Below are 17,507 nucleotides of genomic sequence, written 5' to 3' on the forward strand. Positions count from 1 at the left end.
GGGAAGTTGCGAGGCCAGTGAAGATTTAATCGGGTTGGTCCAAGGCCGCCCAAGTCGCTCCTTCCTGCTGATTTTCTCAGGTTGGGGTGCCGTCCCGTCCCATACCGTGGTACCTCCACTGGCCTTGCCTTCCCCTAGACCTACCTGCCTTGCCCTTTTTGGTGCTGTCCAGCAGGTATGCCCACTACTTGTGCCCGCTGGCTGCACCTGCCGCCGCAACGGACCCCACTACATCCCCTTCTTGCTTGTGCTGGTGGGCTCCCCTGCCTAGGCTGGTCAGGCTCTCGGGGCTCGGGGGTTCAGGTCCTGGTCCAGGGCATGGGGGCCATGGGCAGGTTCCAATTTGGCGGGAGGGGAAGAGAAACGGGGCGCTGGGCTGGGCCAGGCTCACCTGTTCCTTACGCCCAAGGTTTCTAGGACACGGGCACAAAGTGAGTAGTAGGCAGCTGGCAGGGAAGGGGGAGAGCGGGGTCTTGGTCCTCTCCGTTGTTACTGTTTTCTTCACATTTGCCGTACAATTCACTCTCTACGCCAGGCTGAGGTCTTTCTGTGTGGATAGTAGAAGCAGGGCAGTCGAACAGAACGGGGCATGCCAGGGCTAATTAGAATTAGCACGCAGTGAAGTACCTTTTGTCTCTTTTGTCGAAAAGTAGCCCTGGGGGTTTAGTTTGATGATTTCAAAGGGACAAGCTGCGGTATTGAGGAGCGGCTCGTGCTCACACCAAATCAACAAGTGCCCGTCAGCCGGCACACGAAGCCAAGCAAGGCACAGTAGAGCTACTTTTGAGACTAGGTCAGCCTACCAATGATTGACATCGTCTTCTACTGCAAAGCGAGTGCCTCCCATACTGACGGGTCCTGGAAAGCCAGAGAGTCCGTCTTTGCCGGGTAGATGCCTCATGTGCCAATCGCCACCAGCAGGGCTTAAATATTTATTGGATCTGCTTTCCATAGGACGCCGTGAACTGAGATTACTGGAGTCATCTCTCCAGTAGGAAATTAGGAAAGAAATGGGCTGTTAAATTTGAGCCTGTGAGGGGGTCACTCAGATAACTCAGGTGAATGTCACTTTGGTTTAGTGGGTGTCCAAATGGAAGAGTGTGTTTTGGGAGATGGATGAGCCAGCGCAGCACAGCATAGCACAGCGCAGCACCAGCAATGAGCATGAGCATGCAAATAATGCCTCTTGACTGGCTGAAGGGTCATATAGCTGCTAGGCCCACCTCCCGTGCGCTACCCCGCTCGTGCCTCACCACACCCCTTCAAAGTACGTATCTTGCAGCTCTTGCAAAAAACTGCACTTTTTTTCTGTCTCGTGATTCCCCCTATAGTGGTTCTCTCTTGTTCCAACTGTATCTACGTGTGAGTCTCTACTGGTTTCCTCCTGACCACACCCCCAGAGTCAACTCATCAGTTGAAAGCCCCCACCCCTCAACCTCTCATCGCGTCACATTCACTTCACCTCGTTTGCCCAACACATCAATGGCGTAACCTTCAGCGGAATTTGCACAGATGCCCTGGCACATTGGGTCGTGGATGGTTCTGCTGACGTACAAATCCATCGAATTTCGTAGGAGCCCCAGAACTTCTGCCAGCTAATTACGCCAAAATGCCCGTTCAGATTGGTGTCTTCTTTTCGACTGGGCCTCGGACATTCTTGCTTTCCAGGGCTTTCTTTTGTAGCTTACTTCCCGCCAATTTTTGGTATCCGGGGATGATTTGACATGCCTTCCATCAAAAGCTGTCCAATGTCGTTTACGAACAGTGTCTCGCTCAGACCATCTTGCACCTTAAGGAAACAAGCACAGCACTACTGTAGATCCTGTTAGCCTCATCTGTGATTCTTATCCTCAGGCTGCTGTCCATCTGAAGCCCGAGTGTGCTCAAAGACTGCTGTTGCGGATCGGGGGAAATTACTTAGCAGGCAAGCCGGACTGCAGACGACATTATGAGATTCAGAGGTCCCTTAAGACCAATCCACTAGATAGGAGCCCCGGATGATGGGGAGGACCCTAACGGGCAGACAGGGTTCCACAACAGAGAGTTGCTCTTCGGTTGCTTCCTCTCAAATCATAACGGACGTCTCGAATTCCAATCATGGCATCGCGCTGGATGACCCTCTCGTGAGTTGGTGTCTTGATGCTGGGGGCTAGCCACTCGGCCGACTAAGCCACAATCGCAGCCGGCTTGCCGCCCAACCACGACAGCCTCCCTCAACCATCAACCCTGCCGATACAGTGGTTTTCACTGCATCGTTGTGCTGTGTGCATGCTCGTCGAGAAGGCTGTGCCTTGTCATGCACGAAACCTCCATGCCCACCTGCACAGTCTGTAAAATATCCGATCGCCCATCAGGATGTTGTCGTCGCTCTCTACCTTCATCACTCGAGGAAACCAGTTCCAATCTAAGGAGGGTCCCTCCACCCGATTAATGTGATTGCCCATCATCCTTTTCCCCCTACAGTTTCCCAGCGGGTGAAACGACGAAAGGCTTTGATGTCACCATGTGGCTCACCCTTCCTTACACGTCAAATGAACTCAACCCCATCATTCCAGCAGAGACGGGTCAGGTAGTCGCCGATAGGTTTCTCTTTGGGCAGGCCCAGACTGGAAACTGTATTTATTCCGGACATTTTGACTTCTGATCAACGATCTCTTGGCTGCCACCCCCTTTTCATCCTAACTTTAGCCCTTCTTCACACCCTCCAACACGATACCATCACGGCGCAACGGTGACTCACATCCAGCACAGCCAGCGACTGCCCCCTCCATGCTTCATGCACTTGGATCGAACAAGCGACTCGTACGCTAACACGCCCAAGGGTCTCTTATCGCGTGGCAAACCTCTGGGCGTCTACATGCCTTGAAGTTAGAGCACAAAAAAAGAAAATATTCCAATCCGAAGCGGCCCGCCTTTCTCTGAGCCCAGCTCGTGTGTTGGCAATGCCAGCTTACGAGCTTCGCCTCGTCTTGCCTTACTTCGCACGGGTAATTTGATTTACCCCTCCCAACTTTTGGTATCCTGGTATCCCACCTTCGAGTGGCATGAGTCCTTGTCCCGGACTATGATCCGAAGGCGCGGGCAGGATTCATGCGAACAAGCTTCAACCCAGCTTACTTACCAGCAGAGGATCACTGGAAGGGACTGTAGGGGGACCGAAAACCCGGCGAGCAATTCGACACGAGAGTCCCACCGGGGCTCTTCCCGGCGCCCGCATATTGCACGAGGTTCTTGCATGGCCACAGCTTCTCCTCAGGACCTGTTGTCTGTCGTGGCCCCCACACCTACAAATGCTGAGAAGTCCAGCTCCAGCTTCTAGGCTGTGGATATGTGCTCCAAGTCGTTCAAATTGAGAATGGGCAATATGTATTTCGCATGGAGGACGTGACCCTTGACCTGGCAAACTCATTTAGCAGCGGAATAGCATATCCTTCCATGGCCTAGTGTCTATGTCAAACCCATCTGCTTTTGTTATCGATCATCGGTGGTCGATTCTTATGTGGCAAATGCACCTCTCTCTTGCTATCTGTACCTCAACCGAGTAATGAACCCACACTCCTTGACCGGTACCGCCGAGACCCATCCCTCCTGTTGCCGATTCGCAACTCGGGTGCAAAGTTAGGCCACTTCGGTCTGCCGCGATTCAAGCGAGCAGTATCAGAAGATAATGAGGGAATTTTCTCGGTATTTCGAGCAATCTCATGCTATTGTTCAAGCTATCGGAAAAGAAAAGAAAAGAAAAAGAACGCCTGCCGATACCGCCAATACCGCCTGACGCCCGCTTGCTTTTTGTAGTAGTCCTTCCAGTCCTTCAGTTGTGTTCCCAGTATCGACTCCCCTGCTTGATTGGTACAAGCGCCTCAAAGATGTGTGAACCAAACCAAACCAAAACCCCCCCTCCATGAAAAAAAAAAATTATTATCATAGTCCCTCCCTCTTAGAGCTCATCTGACGCCTTGCCGCCCTGACGGCTACCGTATTTATCCCTCCCCCAGTTAGCAGGGTCGCCGCCAGGCACGCACAATCCGAGCCGCCAGAAGTAATCCCTGTGAGCGAAAAAAAGCTGCCAGAGCTTGAGCCGAGACGGAAAGCCCAAAAGTCTTTGTTCCATCCATCCCGCTGACTTACCAACGCCTCCCTCTTGCTGCATTTCTGCGGCGATCTCAACCAGATCCTGTACTCTGGACTCCAGGAGCCCTCCGTCACCTTTTGTGATGCACCTGGAATCGCTATCGCCGTGACAGACTACGACATCCTCGATGGATGGCGAGAGCTCTGATTTAGAAATGTAAATCTCACCAGCGTGCGGTTTATATCCCCACTCGGTAAGCGGCAGCAACGGCACCGGGTCGCCGGCATGAGTAACGCGTCGGTAGGTTCTCTTCGGGGGTTCCTTAACTTCATTTTCTTTATCTTCCTTATCCAGGCCGTAAATGGCGTCGACGTAGTCGCACAAACCCTGGTTACCTACTTTGGGCTCCCCAAAAGTTGTGACTATGACGTTGTCCCAGCCCAGAGAAACCTTGAGCTCGAGCGATGCGAGCATTGCGACTGCACCACCGAGACTGTGACCAACCAAGTGGATGGGATAATCAGGATATTGCTCCCTCAGCTTCTTCAGGTGAGGAAGAACAAGCTTTCTCGCCTGGCGCCAAGATGCCAGGAAGCCCATATGAACAGTACATTCTTCACATCGGTGCTCCGGCTTCTTGGGCGGCTCCTCACCGCCATCGTCAGGTGCTGGGTAGGGCACGTACTCCTGCGGTACTGTACTCAAGTCCACAACAGTATTCGTGATGCTATATGTCCCGCGGAACGCGACAATAATGGCCCTCTCCCCAACCTCGCCTCCGAGTCTATCCTCATCTCCCGGGCGGCGCACGCCGTGATCGACGGCGATGTAGCCACAGCTGTCGCTTAGAAGAAGGCCTGTGTTCCAAGTTGTGACAAGGTTGAAGGAGGGAAACTCTTTGCAGCGAGAGACGCAGGAGAACGGCTGAGATATGCCTGAGTTACCGACGCAGTAGGTTATATCGACGATGCGCGAGGTGCGCTCAAGAGATCGAAATAAATCAACAGATATCGTTGGGGGAGGCTCCGTACCGTCGGTCTCGTTGCCTAATAGTGGTTGTTGCTGTTGGAAGGGATTCGTAGATGTGGTGGTAGCCAAGAGCCCGAGCAGTGGCGCAAGCTGGAGAAGACGTCGCATCGTGAGTGACTGGTAATCGGTTCGGGATGTCTTCGAGTTTTTCTAGTATCATACAGGCTATCATCGATTGATATGCCCAGAAGACATTGCATAGAGGTACCGCTTTCCGTTATATTGATCTGAGTAGTGAGCTAATAGGTCACAACAGCAGCCAGACAATAAAGTGCACTTAAGAGGCAGGTGGGCAATTGAAGTGATGATGACCACGTTGAATGGTCAAGCAAAACTCTCAGTGCCTGACCTTCCAGCACACATGATGACGGATGCGCTCTGTGCGCTACTCCTCTAAAAAAATATTACGTTGAGGCGATTGGGGATTTGCGACGAGACAGTACAGGATACCGACGTCTCAAGTTGATCTCGTGAGGTGGCTGTGGTGAGGTCATACGGCCATGCAGGGGAAAATGGTAGAGCTCCATTAAGCAAAATGCGGAGGCGTGGCCAAGCGACATTTGCCGACAAACGATTGGTTCAGAATTTGCCTGTCCCTGAAGCCTTTGGCTACTAGCACCAGGAAAAGGTGCTATAACACACCAAAGCCGACTCCCTCCTTGTCTGAGCCCATCAAGGCACTTTTTTGAGCAAGTTCATTTCAGCAGTTTCATGCGACTGGATGTGTTTAGTGAACAAGAAGTCTATTAATTGTTCTACTTGCATCGTTCTTGGAATACGGACAAACCGCATTATTAAGCCTTTCTCCAGTAAAGCTTAACTTCATTTATGTATGTGTGTGCGTGTGCGTTTGTGTGTGTTTTTGAAAGATGGTCTGCCAAGGTTCGATCGCCAGGCCTCAGCGTCTGTTTCATCATTTTGGAGTGCCTGTTTCTTTTGATGTTCATCCCAAACTGAGCTCTTAACTACTAGGGACCGGTTGTATGCTGAAAAATTTCGATCGGATGTCGTCCGAGCTGGATTTGCATGCAATGGCCCTTCTAGTCCGTTGGCGGGACTGGGCACCGCCTCCGTTGCTGGTTCCGTTGCCGGCATCTATGTCGCATACAAGGGGAACGGAGGCCGTTCCGGAAGCCTCATAATCGGCAGCACTTTGTCGGGGTTATCAGTTACCGCTTAGAGCAAAACAAGGATATCTCTTATGACCTACCCATCTTCGCCAGGGCAAACCTTCTCGATAACAGTGATAGTCTCGTTCTGCCAGATGAACTGCACAAGCTGGTTGTCACAGCTATACCTGGCAGTCCGCCCATCATCCGACACTGGCACAGAAGAGGCGTTGAGATGACATTGCGTTTTGAGGATTGTGCTGTCGTCGTTGAAGGTAAAGTCTAAAGAGTCTATTGTCTGACCATCTGGTGACTGAGCTGAGAACTGTTGGATCTGGAAGTCATCGGGTAGTGTACAGTCACCCGAGTTTGACAAAGCCATGAGGGACTCGGGGACGGCTGCCATGTAGGAAACTAAAGCCTGCGCTGCAGGGGCGGCAACGAAAAGAAGAGACAGTTGCATGATTGCCAATACGGAAAGATGCTTTTGATGATATTGATATGCACACTGCAAACGAAGGGAGTCAAGTCAAGAGATGATGGTTCGAAAGTTTGGATGAACAGTAGAGACCGGGAAGGCAGCAGGGTGATCTACTTAACAATCAAGGTTGATCTCCACGTAGTGTGTTGCTTCTGGCTGCTAGCTTCACTTCGTAATGCGGACCAGCTACGCACAGGAGCGAGCCCAAAATCCTCTTCCCGCTGTTCCTTGCAGACATCTTCAGGGGGCGGAGCGAAAAAGATCATAGAAAAGCCGAACTTATCCAGAGACTCGCAAGCCGTCTGCAGATCCTGATGCAATCATCTGGTTCGCCCGCACTCACAGGGCGACCAAGTTGAGGGGTAAGACTCCAGTTTAGGAGAAACAAGGAACATTGGTCCGTCATCAAAGATGGAGCCTGCGGCGAGAGGGATAAAAGTTGACTCTCGCATTACATGCAACCACGACATTGTGCCGGCACGCCGGTTACACCACTTCAGGGGTGCCCAGCCTTGATTGGCCACTGCTATGTTTCATGTTTCATAGCATGGCATCCTTACACGTTGGAACAGCACTTTACTTAACGTCCTTGCTTGTAGGCTGGGCCCATTTGGCATGTTGATCCCATCCCATCCGCCCCTTTTGGACAGAGGCCAAATCCTGACTAAATGAACTGGCCTTGTCCCACCATCCGTCAGTCGAATGGCACTTTGACGGGTTGACGATCAGAGGGGTTGGTCTAGCTTTGGTGGCAGATAGTCTGAGGCATCAGACGTGCGGGAAAGAAAATCACGACCGGCGGCTGAATGGAAGGGTATTAGAAAGAATCATGGCGTAGCAGGGAGTGACCACAGGTAAGCGATTAACAAGACGCTTATGGGCGGTTATTCTGGTGCAAAGTTCTTCCAATGTAGACCAACCAGCTATGCAGGTGGTTTGCACACAAGGGGGTTTGCACCAAAAGTGTATACGGGCTGCATGCATTGAATGACCAAGGCATACCATCTAATGGACTAGTGAAGCAAAATGTATCCAAGAGAATAGTACGATAGACGTCGGTGATGCGATGCAGGAACATATGCTTAGCAAAGCTCGCTGGATGGTCTTGCTGTGTGTGTAAAGGCAAAGCTCTGCCCCCTGGGAAGTCAACAGACCAATCAAAGGCTACAAAAGACAAAGACCAACCCCTCCGGACCAAACCATTCCAGTCCCTGAAAAACGACCCTAGCCACTAGCCGCCAGTGAGATTGCCTCGCTAACCCCAAGCACGTGATCACACAAACCCACATCGAAATTCCCAATCCACCATACGAACTTTTTTTTGCGAGAGGAGACTTCGACTTCGACCACTCCGACAATACTAACCCGACCACCCAACCGTCCATTCGCAGCAAAAATGGCCAAGGAAGCTCCCGCCCGCAACGGTCTGGCCACTGGCCTGAACCACGGTCACGTACGTCGTCTCAACACCCCGACCTGAAAACGTTTTCGAATCGAAGTTTCCGAAAGGGAATGAAGATGATGAAGATGATTTGGGAATACCTTTATACACCGCTTCGTCTCACCTCGTGGAGGATCTCTGCATATACCACCCTCTCTTCCACGAGGGGAGCGAGCACAATCGCTTTTTTGCAGAAGATGGACGCTGACCGGATGTGATTTTCCGAAATATAGAAGACCACCGCTCGCGTCGTCAAGCCCCGCGTCTCTCGCACCAAGGGCCACCTCAGCAAGCGCACCTCTTTCGTCCGTGACGTTGTCAAGGAGGTTGCCGGGTAAGTCGCAATTATTTTCTTTTACTAGAGGATCAAAAGAGACTTGGAATTGGGATTAGATCCGTTTGGCGAGAAACAGAACTGGACATCGAAGCCTCTCAGCATGAGATAGATGTCGCTGCACTATTACAAGGCTCTTGCTAACTTTCATATCATAGCCTTGCCCCCTACGAGCGCCGCGTTATTGAACTTCTTCGCAACTCCAAGGACAAGCGTGCCCGTAAGCTCGCCAAGAAGAGGGTTAGTTCTGATTTTCTATGGCATTCCCATCTGTGCTAACCATCGGTGCAGCTCGGTACCTTCGGCCGTGCCAAGAGAAAGGTTGAGGAGATGACCCGCGTCATCGCCGAGTCCCGCCGTGTCGGCCACTAAACGAATCAAAAATCAATCGGGTTTATTGTGCTGCGCTAGGCGATTTTTGGGGTTGGTTCTGGGCAAAATATCATGGGTATAAGGCGTGTGGTAGCCAAAAGTGGTCTCTACTGGGAAAGCCCGCTCACGGTTCCTTATGAGGCTGCATCCTCGCTATGGAATAGTTTTGCAGTTCACGACAAATACCAAAATTTCAAGCAAGCCCATTGCTTCCTCAACTGCTTCCCCCTTCACCATTAATGCGATGTGAATTGCAAGGGGGTTTCTTTACTGAAGATGCTACAATGATTGAAACGTGCCAACAACCCATGTAACCGTACACCGTAAAACTCCGTGACTGCTGTCTATCGTCTGTGCAGAGCAGCAAATGGCATACAGTGTCTAGTAAAACTAGTTTCTACTTCTTTCCGGGCAATTTCAGCCACTTAGGTAGTTTCTTCGCAGCGCTCCCTTCTCCTTCACTCCTCTCCGGTTTTGATGCAGGAACCGTACTGTGGCTGTCATCCTTTCCGCCTACGAAGTTCGGAATGTCAGGCACCGTGATGTCGGTGGCCTTTTGAGCAAAGCTTCCCTTGAGGAAGGGCCTTTTGCGGATGTCTGCCGGCACGCTATCATCCCAGACCAAATTCAAGAGTATATTGCGGGTGAGCTTATAGTCGTGGATAAGGCGGTTTTTTGGGGCATCCTCGTCCTTGATCAAGATTTTGCTACCCGGAATTACTAGCCTGAAAGCTTGGTTGTCGTATGCCATGACGGATCTTACTCCCTGGTAAAGTGTGGCGCCAGTGGCTTCATGTCCGAAAGTCCATTGGGCGGAGGTATTGTCTGGGAACCGGACCTTGACTGCCACAGTAGAGACAGCAGCCAACCGGGCCTCCTCAGCTTGAGCTTGCGCTTCCAACTCTTTGTCTGACGGGAGTCTTTTATTTTGCGAGTTTTGTAGTAGTCGAGCTTGGTGCAGCTGGGCATGCGCGATCGTCGGCGTGTAGTCCGATTCTGACACCTCTGCGAGGGCTGCCGCTGGTGTTGTGCCAGTTGGCGCACGGAAAACACTAACTGGTTGCAAAGGGTCGGTCGGTTTGGCTGTGTCTACATCCATAGCGCCACTTCCTAAGTCTCCGAGACTCGATGCTTCTTGAGATGGTAATTGACTCGCTTGTTGATTTGCTGAGGCATTCGTACTTAGATGGTCCTCGGCAGCAGGGTGTTGTGCGGTTTGCTCTACTGGTGCAAGCTGAGCTAGAGGTTCAGGGTTTGTAGGTGCTTGGCTTCTCTGTTTCGCCTCAGCTTCGACCTCGGAGAAAAACTGGTTGATATAACCCATGGCCTCGAACAAAGTCTGGTCTGTCTTTCTAAAGGACAGTCGAATCAGAACAGTGCCTGAATTGTACCCCAGTTGCGAGAGTGTCTTCTGGAAGTCGTCGAATGAGGCCAACTCCCGGCCCATGATATTAAGTACTGGTGTCTCATAGTACATCTGGCCGCTACCACTCGCTCCTCCGCTTGTTGTCTGCGCAACGCCTCGCGCGGTGATGTTGAGGTTCTTTCCTTGACTGACCGCGCCACTCTCGAACTGACGCAGGACTTTCCACAAAGTAAAATCGCTGGGAAGCTTGTCAACTAGTCTGCCGTTCGGTGCTGCGTTTGATTCCGGCGCTGGTAGTTGGAGCGCAACTGAGACGACAGAGGGAGTATTCGATTTTTGAACGAGTTCCAGCTTGGCACCAGGACTGAGGCCGCTCACCCGCCACACAACGGATAGGTCGACTTGCTTCTGTTTGTGCCTGATCACTCTTTAGCTACAAATTCGAAGGGCGACGGTACCACCGGATAAGCAACTTACTTGAGGAGGTATTTGTCACTCGACAAGTTGAGCTTCTTACAAGCCTCCTGAAGGACATCCGTCAGGTAGGTCCCTGGATTGACCTTAACAGTAGCTCTCCGCAAATCCGAGCCGATTACCACCACGTGGGAAGACATTGTGGTTGGCGAGAAGGAACTTTTCTATGCTTTGCAAGAGAAAATCGGAATGTCGTTAAGTGTGTAGTCGTTACTTCGTTGGATATCGGGGATATGGACTTCGATCGTGTTGCACTCAGGGTGTTTCGTTGGCGGGGTTGAACACTCAGCGGGGGGTGTTGCGTCAAGCTCGTGCGACGTGTGTTAGTCTGATGGAAGTTGGCGGAACAATAAAGAATGACGACAACGGGACGCGTAGCCGCAGTGTTAATACAGCCAAATGAGTGACTATTAAGTTAGAAATTTTTGGCCTAGTTGATTATTTGCTGGCGGGAATCAACTTGCTGTTTAATCAGAAGGGGACAGCACCTGTCCACGAAGCGAAAGTTAGGTAGTAAGGCCAGGCAGGTAGGTAATAGGTGCTCCGTCAGCGAAGGCAGCCGGGGACGTGCATCATCGCTGAGCACCTACTGAAAGCTGCTTCGCCGCCCAGTAAGCTTGGACCAATCAGAAAGCTTTAATCCACTGTACGTGGATTTTCCGACCACTTCGGCCGCGCCATGCGTGTTTGCCTTGCCCTTGCCTGCAGCAGTAGCACCCAGCCCAGCAGGTGCACTCAGCATTCCGATCCGGTCAACCTCGATTGCAGCTACCCAATTGCCCGTTCATCACGACGACCTTCAACGTAACAACAAGGCTACGCACAGCCAGCCCTGCGATTCATCACGACGTGGAAATCGACGATAGAACTGCCTCGACTCTAATCAGAAGCTTCTAAAGCCCCTGTGATCTTCGGTCTAAGAGCCAAAGATGGTACGCTCGTCATTCCCCCTCCTCAGCCTCAAGATGCAACTCGCAAGCTAATATCATCTTTCAGAGCTCCCCCTTCTCCATCAGTTCGTCTTCTCCACCCCTTCAACCCCCTCATTTGATCGGACATGCCGTTCTAACAAATATCTCATCCAGATGGCGGCGCCTGCGTCGCAATGGTAGGCAAGGACTGTGTCGCAATAGCCTGCGATCTTCGCCTCGGTCTCCAGGCCTTGACTGTCTCCAACAACTTCCCCAAGATCTTTCAATACGGCGACGTTTTCCTGGGCCTCACTGGCCTTGCCACCGATGTCTCGACCGTGGGCGACCTTTTCCGCTACAAGGTTAACATGTACCGCCTCCGCGAAGAGCGCAACATCGCCCCCACCACCTTCGCCAACCTCGTCAGTAGCTCCTTGTATGAGCGTCGTTTTGGCCCTTATTTTGTCTCTCCTGTCGTTGCCGGTCTCGACCCCAAGACTGGCAAGCCCTTCATCTGCGGCTTTGACAGCATCGGCTGTATCGACTTCGCCAAGGACTTTATTGTCTCTGGCACTGCCTCGGAACAACTCTTTGGTATGTGCGAGAGCTTATGGGAGCCTGACCTGGTAAGTGATACTGTCTATATATGGTACCTCTTTAGATATATCACGAAATTCTAACAGCATATCATGCAGGGCCCCGATGAGCTCTTCGAAACCATTTCTCAGTCACTCCTAAACGCCGTTGACCGAGATGCCCTGTCCGGTTGGGGCGCACACGTGTACATCATTGAGAAAGACAAGGTCACGAAGAGGCTGCTCAAGGGCAGACAAGACTAATTTGAACGAATGGGGAGAGTTGCAGGAGGAGGAGCTCAATAGGACCGCTGCGAATAGACGGTTTCTAGCTTGTATCAATAGATGGAGATGATCCACTATGAGGGCTTACGAGGCCTACATGAACTAGATGAATAACCTTGATTTCAAACAATATTCTTGTGGCTGGAATGGATTTCCATCCTTAAAAGTGGTGCTATGGCGTTTTATATACGCTTCTGTGCAAACATGCCAGCGCTGCTATGGTACAGGACAGGTCTATAATCTAGCGTGAGCTGGCGTCTATCCATCTAAGCTTCCTTCTTTGCCTTGGAAGACTCAATCGTCTTCCTCTGACTGAAGAACGATCTCTCAACAGCTTTGAGGCCTTCGTCAATGAGACTGTCAAGTTGTTAGCGACATACTGATGAGCTACTAGGCGGGCAATTGAAACTTACATAACAGGGGCACTGATGTACAACACTGCCTTCCACTCGGTCCAGTTCAGAGGCAAGATGGAGAACAGGCTTTGAAGGAATGGAGTGTAGAGAAGAGCAAAGTGGAGTGCCATGGAAAGTGTGATAGCGTAGACAAGCTTCATGTTGGCCCAGAGAGGCAAGGACAGAAGCGACTCGCTAGAAGACAAGGCATTCATGGCGTTGAACATCTCGATCACAACGAGAATTGATAGCGAAACCGTCGAGGCTGACTTAGCCGAGTTGTTTGAAAACATTTGACAGCCGATTTCGGGAAAGTCGCTTGAGCAACGGTGGAAGCGGGAGAGGTGGGAGAAGCTGATCTGGGGGCCTGCAGGATTGTACATGAACCACCAGGCGTAGCCGGCAACAGTAGCAACGCCAACATAAGTGCCAATCACAAGGTAGCGGAAGAAGAGCCAGCCGCCAATGAGGGGCTCATCGCGCTTTCTGGGCTGACGCTTCATGATGTCGTGGTCCGGAGGGTTGAACGACAGAGCAGTGGCGGGAAGGCCATCGGTGACCAGATTCACCCAGAGAAGTTGAACAGGGATCAAAGCCTCAGGCATGCCAAGTGCGGCAGTCAGGAAGATAGAGACAACTTCGCCGATGTTGGACGAGATGAGATAGCGGATGAACTGTTGGGTGTTGTTGTAGATGGATCGTCCTTCCTCGATAGCGGATTCAATAGTGGCGAAGTTATCGTCGGCAAGCACCATATCAGCAGCAAGCTTAGAGACATCGGTGCCAGAACCCATGGCAACACCGATATCAGCTTTCTTGAGGGCAGGCGCGTCGTTGACACCGTCACCAGTCATGGCTACAACCTCTCCCTGCTGCTGAAGCAAGTCAACAAGTTTGGACTTGTGGCTGGGCTCAACACGAGAGAAAAGAGATGCGGTACGGGCAGCCTCGATAGCCTCGCTCTCACTGAGGTTATCAAACTCTCTGCCAGTGAAGCTCTTGCCCTTGAGATCCTCATACTCGCCAAAAACACCAATCTGTCGGCAAATGCTCTCCGCAGTATTACGATTGTCTCCAGTGATGACGATGACCCGAATACCAGCATCCTTGCACTTACGGATAGAAGCAGCGACTTCAGGGCGAGGGGGGTCAAGCATGCCAACTAGACCGAGGAAAGTCAAGTTCTGTTCGATCTGGGCATATTGCGCGGTAGACTTGGCTGACTTCAACAGAGGGTTGTTGCCAACGTTGTCGACGCTAGCAAGCGCAATAACACGAAGACCGCGGTTGCCGTAGTCAACAATTTCCTTGGAAATCAGATCCGAGAGCTTGCGGTCCAGGGGTTGTCGCTTTCCATTGGCTCCTACCAGAGCGTGCGTGCAACGTTCAATAATAGATTCGGGAGCACCCTTGACCAGAAGCTTCTTATCTTGACCATTCTGAACCAGGACAGACATGCTCTTGCGGTCTCTTGAGAATTCATAGGTAGCGAGACGGGGGAAGTCCTTCTCATACTTCGAGCTAGCGTAGTGCACGCAGTCCTCAGGGTTGCTGTTCGGTGGGGCACAAGGACCAATCTTCTCAACCAAAACTCGTAGAGCGCCTTCAGTAGGCTCTCCAACGTTCGAATAAGAGCCGCTTCTGGCATCATAAGCAAGTTTGGAGTCGTTGCAAACGGCCGCAACCTCGGTCATCTGTCGGACGGTGGCAGATGACTGCGTCAGGTCGGCAACTTTCTGGCCGTTGAAAGTAATGGAGCCCTTGGGCGCAAAAGTTGTGCCCTCAACGTCAAGTTCAACCAAGTCCGTGCCCGCCTCGTTAAGATAGACCAGCTTGCTCACGCTCATCTGGTTTGTGGTGAGGGTACCAGTTTTGTCGGAGCAGATAACGCTGCAGCTTCCCAAAGTCTCAACCGACGGCAGACTTCTGACAACGGCATTCTTTGCGGCCATCTTGCGAGTTCCAAGAGCCAAACAGGTTGTGATAACAACAGCGAGACCTTCGGGGATAGCGGCGACACCCAGAGAAACAGCGATCTTTAGATAGTAGATAGCACCCTTGGTGAAACTACCGTGACTGGGGTCGCTGAAGTGCGGGATGTTGATGAGCCAGACCAAGATGCAAATAACCGTGATGACCTTGGCGAGGCTGTCACCAAAGTCGTTTAGTTTCTGCTTGAGGGGAGTAGGCTCGGAGATCTGGGCAGTGATGCTCTCATGAATGTCACCAATAGCCGTCTGCGATCCCGTCAATACAACTACAGCCTTAGCTCGGCCAGTAACAACAGTCGTTCCAGAGAACAACATGTTGACCTGGTCCTGCAACACAGCCTTCTCATCCTTAACGACTTGGGTGTGATCCTTGCCAACGCTCTCACTTTCTCCAGTCAGAATAGCCTGGTCGACAGCGAAGCTGTTGCTCTCAATGGCGACCAGTCTGCAGTCAGCGGGAATACGATCGCCAATGTGGACGGAGACAATGTCACCGGGAACGAGGTCCTCGGCCTTAACGCGGGAGACTTGGCCATTGCGAATCACGTTGGCTTCATTGGCAGAGTATTCCTGGAGGGCGGCGATGGCTTTCTCGGCGCTGCTCTCTTGCGAGACACCAACGACGGCGTTAAGGATCAGAATTGTCAAGATCTGGAATACCGGCACTGTTAACCCGGGAATGTCTTGGTATAGTGGGTATCTGCATCAGGGATTACGTACCACTGCTGGGTCGACAAAGGCGCTCCAGCCTTCCTCTTCCTCGAAAAGTGCGAGCACAAACGAGACTGCGGCTGAGCCCAGAAGGATTATCACGAGCTGGTCCTTGAATTGTTCGAGGATGAGCTCCCAAAGAGGGGTCGGAGGATCTTCTGGGATTACTGCGGACGTACAGTTAGCACAGGACTATTACCCTTGAATTCGTGTCGCAAAACAGCTCACCATTCTTTCCATGCTTCGTTCTTGATGCAATAACCTGCTCGTCGCTCAGACCAGTGTTAGGGTTCACTCCCAGAGTTGAGAGAACTTTGTCGGTGGATGAGGCGAAAGCACTCTCCATCGCGAAAGCGGCGCCGAGCGCGAGTGGTGGCTTATCAAGATCCGGCAATACCAAGCTGGGCTTCCACAGCAACCGTCGGAAACAAGTTGCGGAAATAATAGTGTCAAGAATGGCTGGTCTTCAACAGTGAGAAGAAAGAGAAAAAGAAGCTCCAAGCCTGCACCAAATAAAAGGATTGGAGATGAAGATATGAAGGAGAGAAAGTGCTGGAAAAGTTAGGGATCAGACAGCAAGCATATCTTATTGCGCTCGCGGTGGGGCAGAGAAGCTGAAATCGTCGCCGAACAGCGAGTTTCCAATACGCTCTACGTGTTCGTTCAGTGGCCTAGGTCTCCTAGCTTCCCCTTCTGGGAACTCTTTTTTGCCGTCAAGTCAGATCCCGAGCTTAGCCCTCTTCGGCTAGTGCCAGTGGGGGAAAGCACCCTGCTACAGAGGTTCCAAGGTCCCAGCGCTTCCCCTGTGTGTCCTGTCCGGATCGGGGATTAGCCACTGTAACGATGAGGCTAGAAAACGTGGGGCAACGGCCAATCAAGGTCTATGCATGCTCTGTGCAGGCTGCAGACGGCACTCTAGCCCGAGCGTAAAGTGATATGGCTCTTGGACCTGGAGAACCTGGCGTGCCTGGAAGGTTGGAAGCCTTGCAGGCCCAGCTGACAGTTCAGGTGACAGTTAGTAAGCTAACCGGACAGGACGCCCAACTCCTTGTTTGATGCGATGCTTATGTAAAAACACGTGACTAGGTATGAAATCCATATCGGAACAAAGCCCGCGGGCCCCGTCTTTCCTGCACTGGGACTAGGCCGATCCGGAGCCACTTCATCCATCGCCGAGACCGAGTCAGGTTTTAAATGTAGCCGAACTTGCGGCGGCGCCAGCAACGCATGCATAGTATCGTGTGTGTCTTGCGTAAGGTAAGACGAAGACGTGGGCCTCATGGGTCTCTGAGGGGATCGCCATCCATTTCTAATCCTCTCAAATTCAAGAATATACATGTCTCCAGCGCCAATCGGTCGTAGAAGATACTGGTTCAAGCCACCGTTTCTCACAGTGTTTTAGAGGCGATGAAGAGGAAAATGGCCGGTACACGCCAAATAGACCGGTGGACGGAGCGCCCTTTGTCAACCGCTCGCTACGCCGCTTGTCGAGACATGGCGCTGGTAGAAGGCGGCCCGTCACCGCCTTGTCGAGTTTTTTCATGCACGCATACGCCATCCTGAGAAACTTGCATTGAGCTTCATCATAGAATCCAACCCGAAGATAGCACATTGTTCCGGCTGAATATTGGTGCAACGATGCCATCCAATTCGCATCGCTGGCACCAGATCCGCAGATCTTGATCCGACAGCGACTCACACTAGTTGCGCATTTTCTAGTCTGGCATGCAGGAAGTATGTCGCAGCTGCATTCCTCTCCGTCCGGTTCGCTGGTAGATTCGCCGGGTGCGACTTTTCACTGCAGGCCCGTACTACGACGCGCCTTCTCGTGGAAGTCAACCTGTGGAATCTATGCAACTCAATAGTCAAGACTCGAAGCCGGCGAAAGCAAGTGCGCACGATATGTAGTCCCAATCCTGTGGTTTCGGCCAGGGCCACCCACTACTCAATTCCATTGTGTG

General features: G+C 51.9%; 6 protein-coding genes across 6 annotated transcripts; 2 read left to right on the forward strand and 4 right to left on the reverse strand.

Annotated features, from left to right (window-relative positions):
* Window positions 1-3,937: 3,937 nt before the first annotated feature.
* Window positions 3,938-5,209, reverse strand: CTRU02_205890 (extracellular triacylglycerol; the record flags this gene model as incomplete). Its single annotated transcript, XM_036722965.1, has 1 exon — window positions 3,938-5,209. The coding sequence occupies one exon, from the start codon at window positions 5,207-5,209 to the stop codon at window positions 3,938-3,940; it is 1,272 nt and encodes a 423-aa protein (XP_036585263.1).
* Window positions 5,210-6,062: 853 nt separating this feature from the next.
* Window positions 6,063-6,673, reverse strand: CTRU02_205891 (uncharacterized protein; the record flags this gene model as incomplete). The annotated part of the gene is made up of 2 exons (XM_036722966.1): window positions 6,063-6,252; window positions 6,312-6,673. 2 exons carry the CDS (start codon window positions 6,671-6,673, stop codon window positions 6,063-6,065), a joined length of 552 nt encoding a protein of 183 aa, XP_036585264.1.
* A 1,414-nt stretch (window positions 6,674-8,087) lies between these two features.
* CTRU02_205892 (60S ribosomal protein eL36) lies at window positions 8,088-8,838 on the forward strand (the record flags this gene model as incomplete). The annotated part of the gene is made up of 4 exons (XM_036722967.1): window positions 8,088-8,144; window positions 8,366-8,466; window positions 8,625-8,706; window positions 8,758-8,838. The coding sequence occupies 4 exons, from the start codon at window positions 8,088-8,090 to the stop codon at window positions 8,836-8,838; spliced, it is 321 nt and encodes a 106-aa protein (XP_036585265.1).
* A 397-nt stretch (window positions 8,839-9,235) lies between these two features.
* On the reverse strand, window positions 9,236-10,818 carry CTRU02_205893 (ubx domain-containing protein; the record flags this gene model as incomplete). The annotated part of the gene is made up of 2 exons (XM_036722968.1): window positions 9,236-10,622; window positions 10,682-10,818. 2 exons carry the CDS (start codon window positions 10,816-10,818, stop codon window positions 9,236-9,238), a joined length of 1,524 nt encoding a protein of 507 aa, XP_036585266.1.
* Window positions 10,819-11,783: 965 nt separating this feature from the next.
* CTRU02_205894 (proteasome component PUP3) lies at window positions 11,784-12,428 on the forward strand (the record flags this gene model as incomplete). The annotated part of the gene is made up of 2 exons (XM_036722969.2): window positions 11,784-12,215; window positions 12,285-12,428. 2 exons carry the CDS (start codon window positions 11,784-11,786, stop codon window positions 12,426-12,428), a joined length of 576 nt encoding a protein of 191 aa, XP_036585267.2.
* Window positions 12,429-12,715: 287 nt separating this feature from the next.
* CTRU02_205895 (calcium-transporting atpase sarcoplasmic endoplasmic reticulum type) lies at window positions 12,716-15,892 on the reverse strand (the record flags this gene model as incomplete). The annotated part of the gene is made up of 4 exons (XM_036722970.1): window positions 12,716-12,806; window positions 12,863-15,486; window positions 15,556-15,713; window positions 15,775-15,892. The coding sequence occupies 4 exons, from the start codon at window positions 15,890-15,892 to the stop codon at window positions 12,716-12,718; spliced, it is 2,991 nt and encodes a 996-aa protein (XP_036585268.1).
* Between the last annotated feature and the right edge of the window lie 1,615 nt (window positions 15,893-17,507).

The sequence above is a fragment of the Colletotrichum truncatum genome (assembly GCF_014235925.2).
Source record: "Colletotrichum truncatum strain CMES1059 chromosome Unknown Contig_0003, whole genome shotgun sequence".
Classification (NCBI taxonomy): Eukaryota; Fungi; Ascomycota; class Sordariomycetes; order Glomerellales; family Glomerellaceae; genus Colletotrichum; species Colletotrichum truncatum.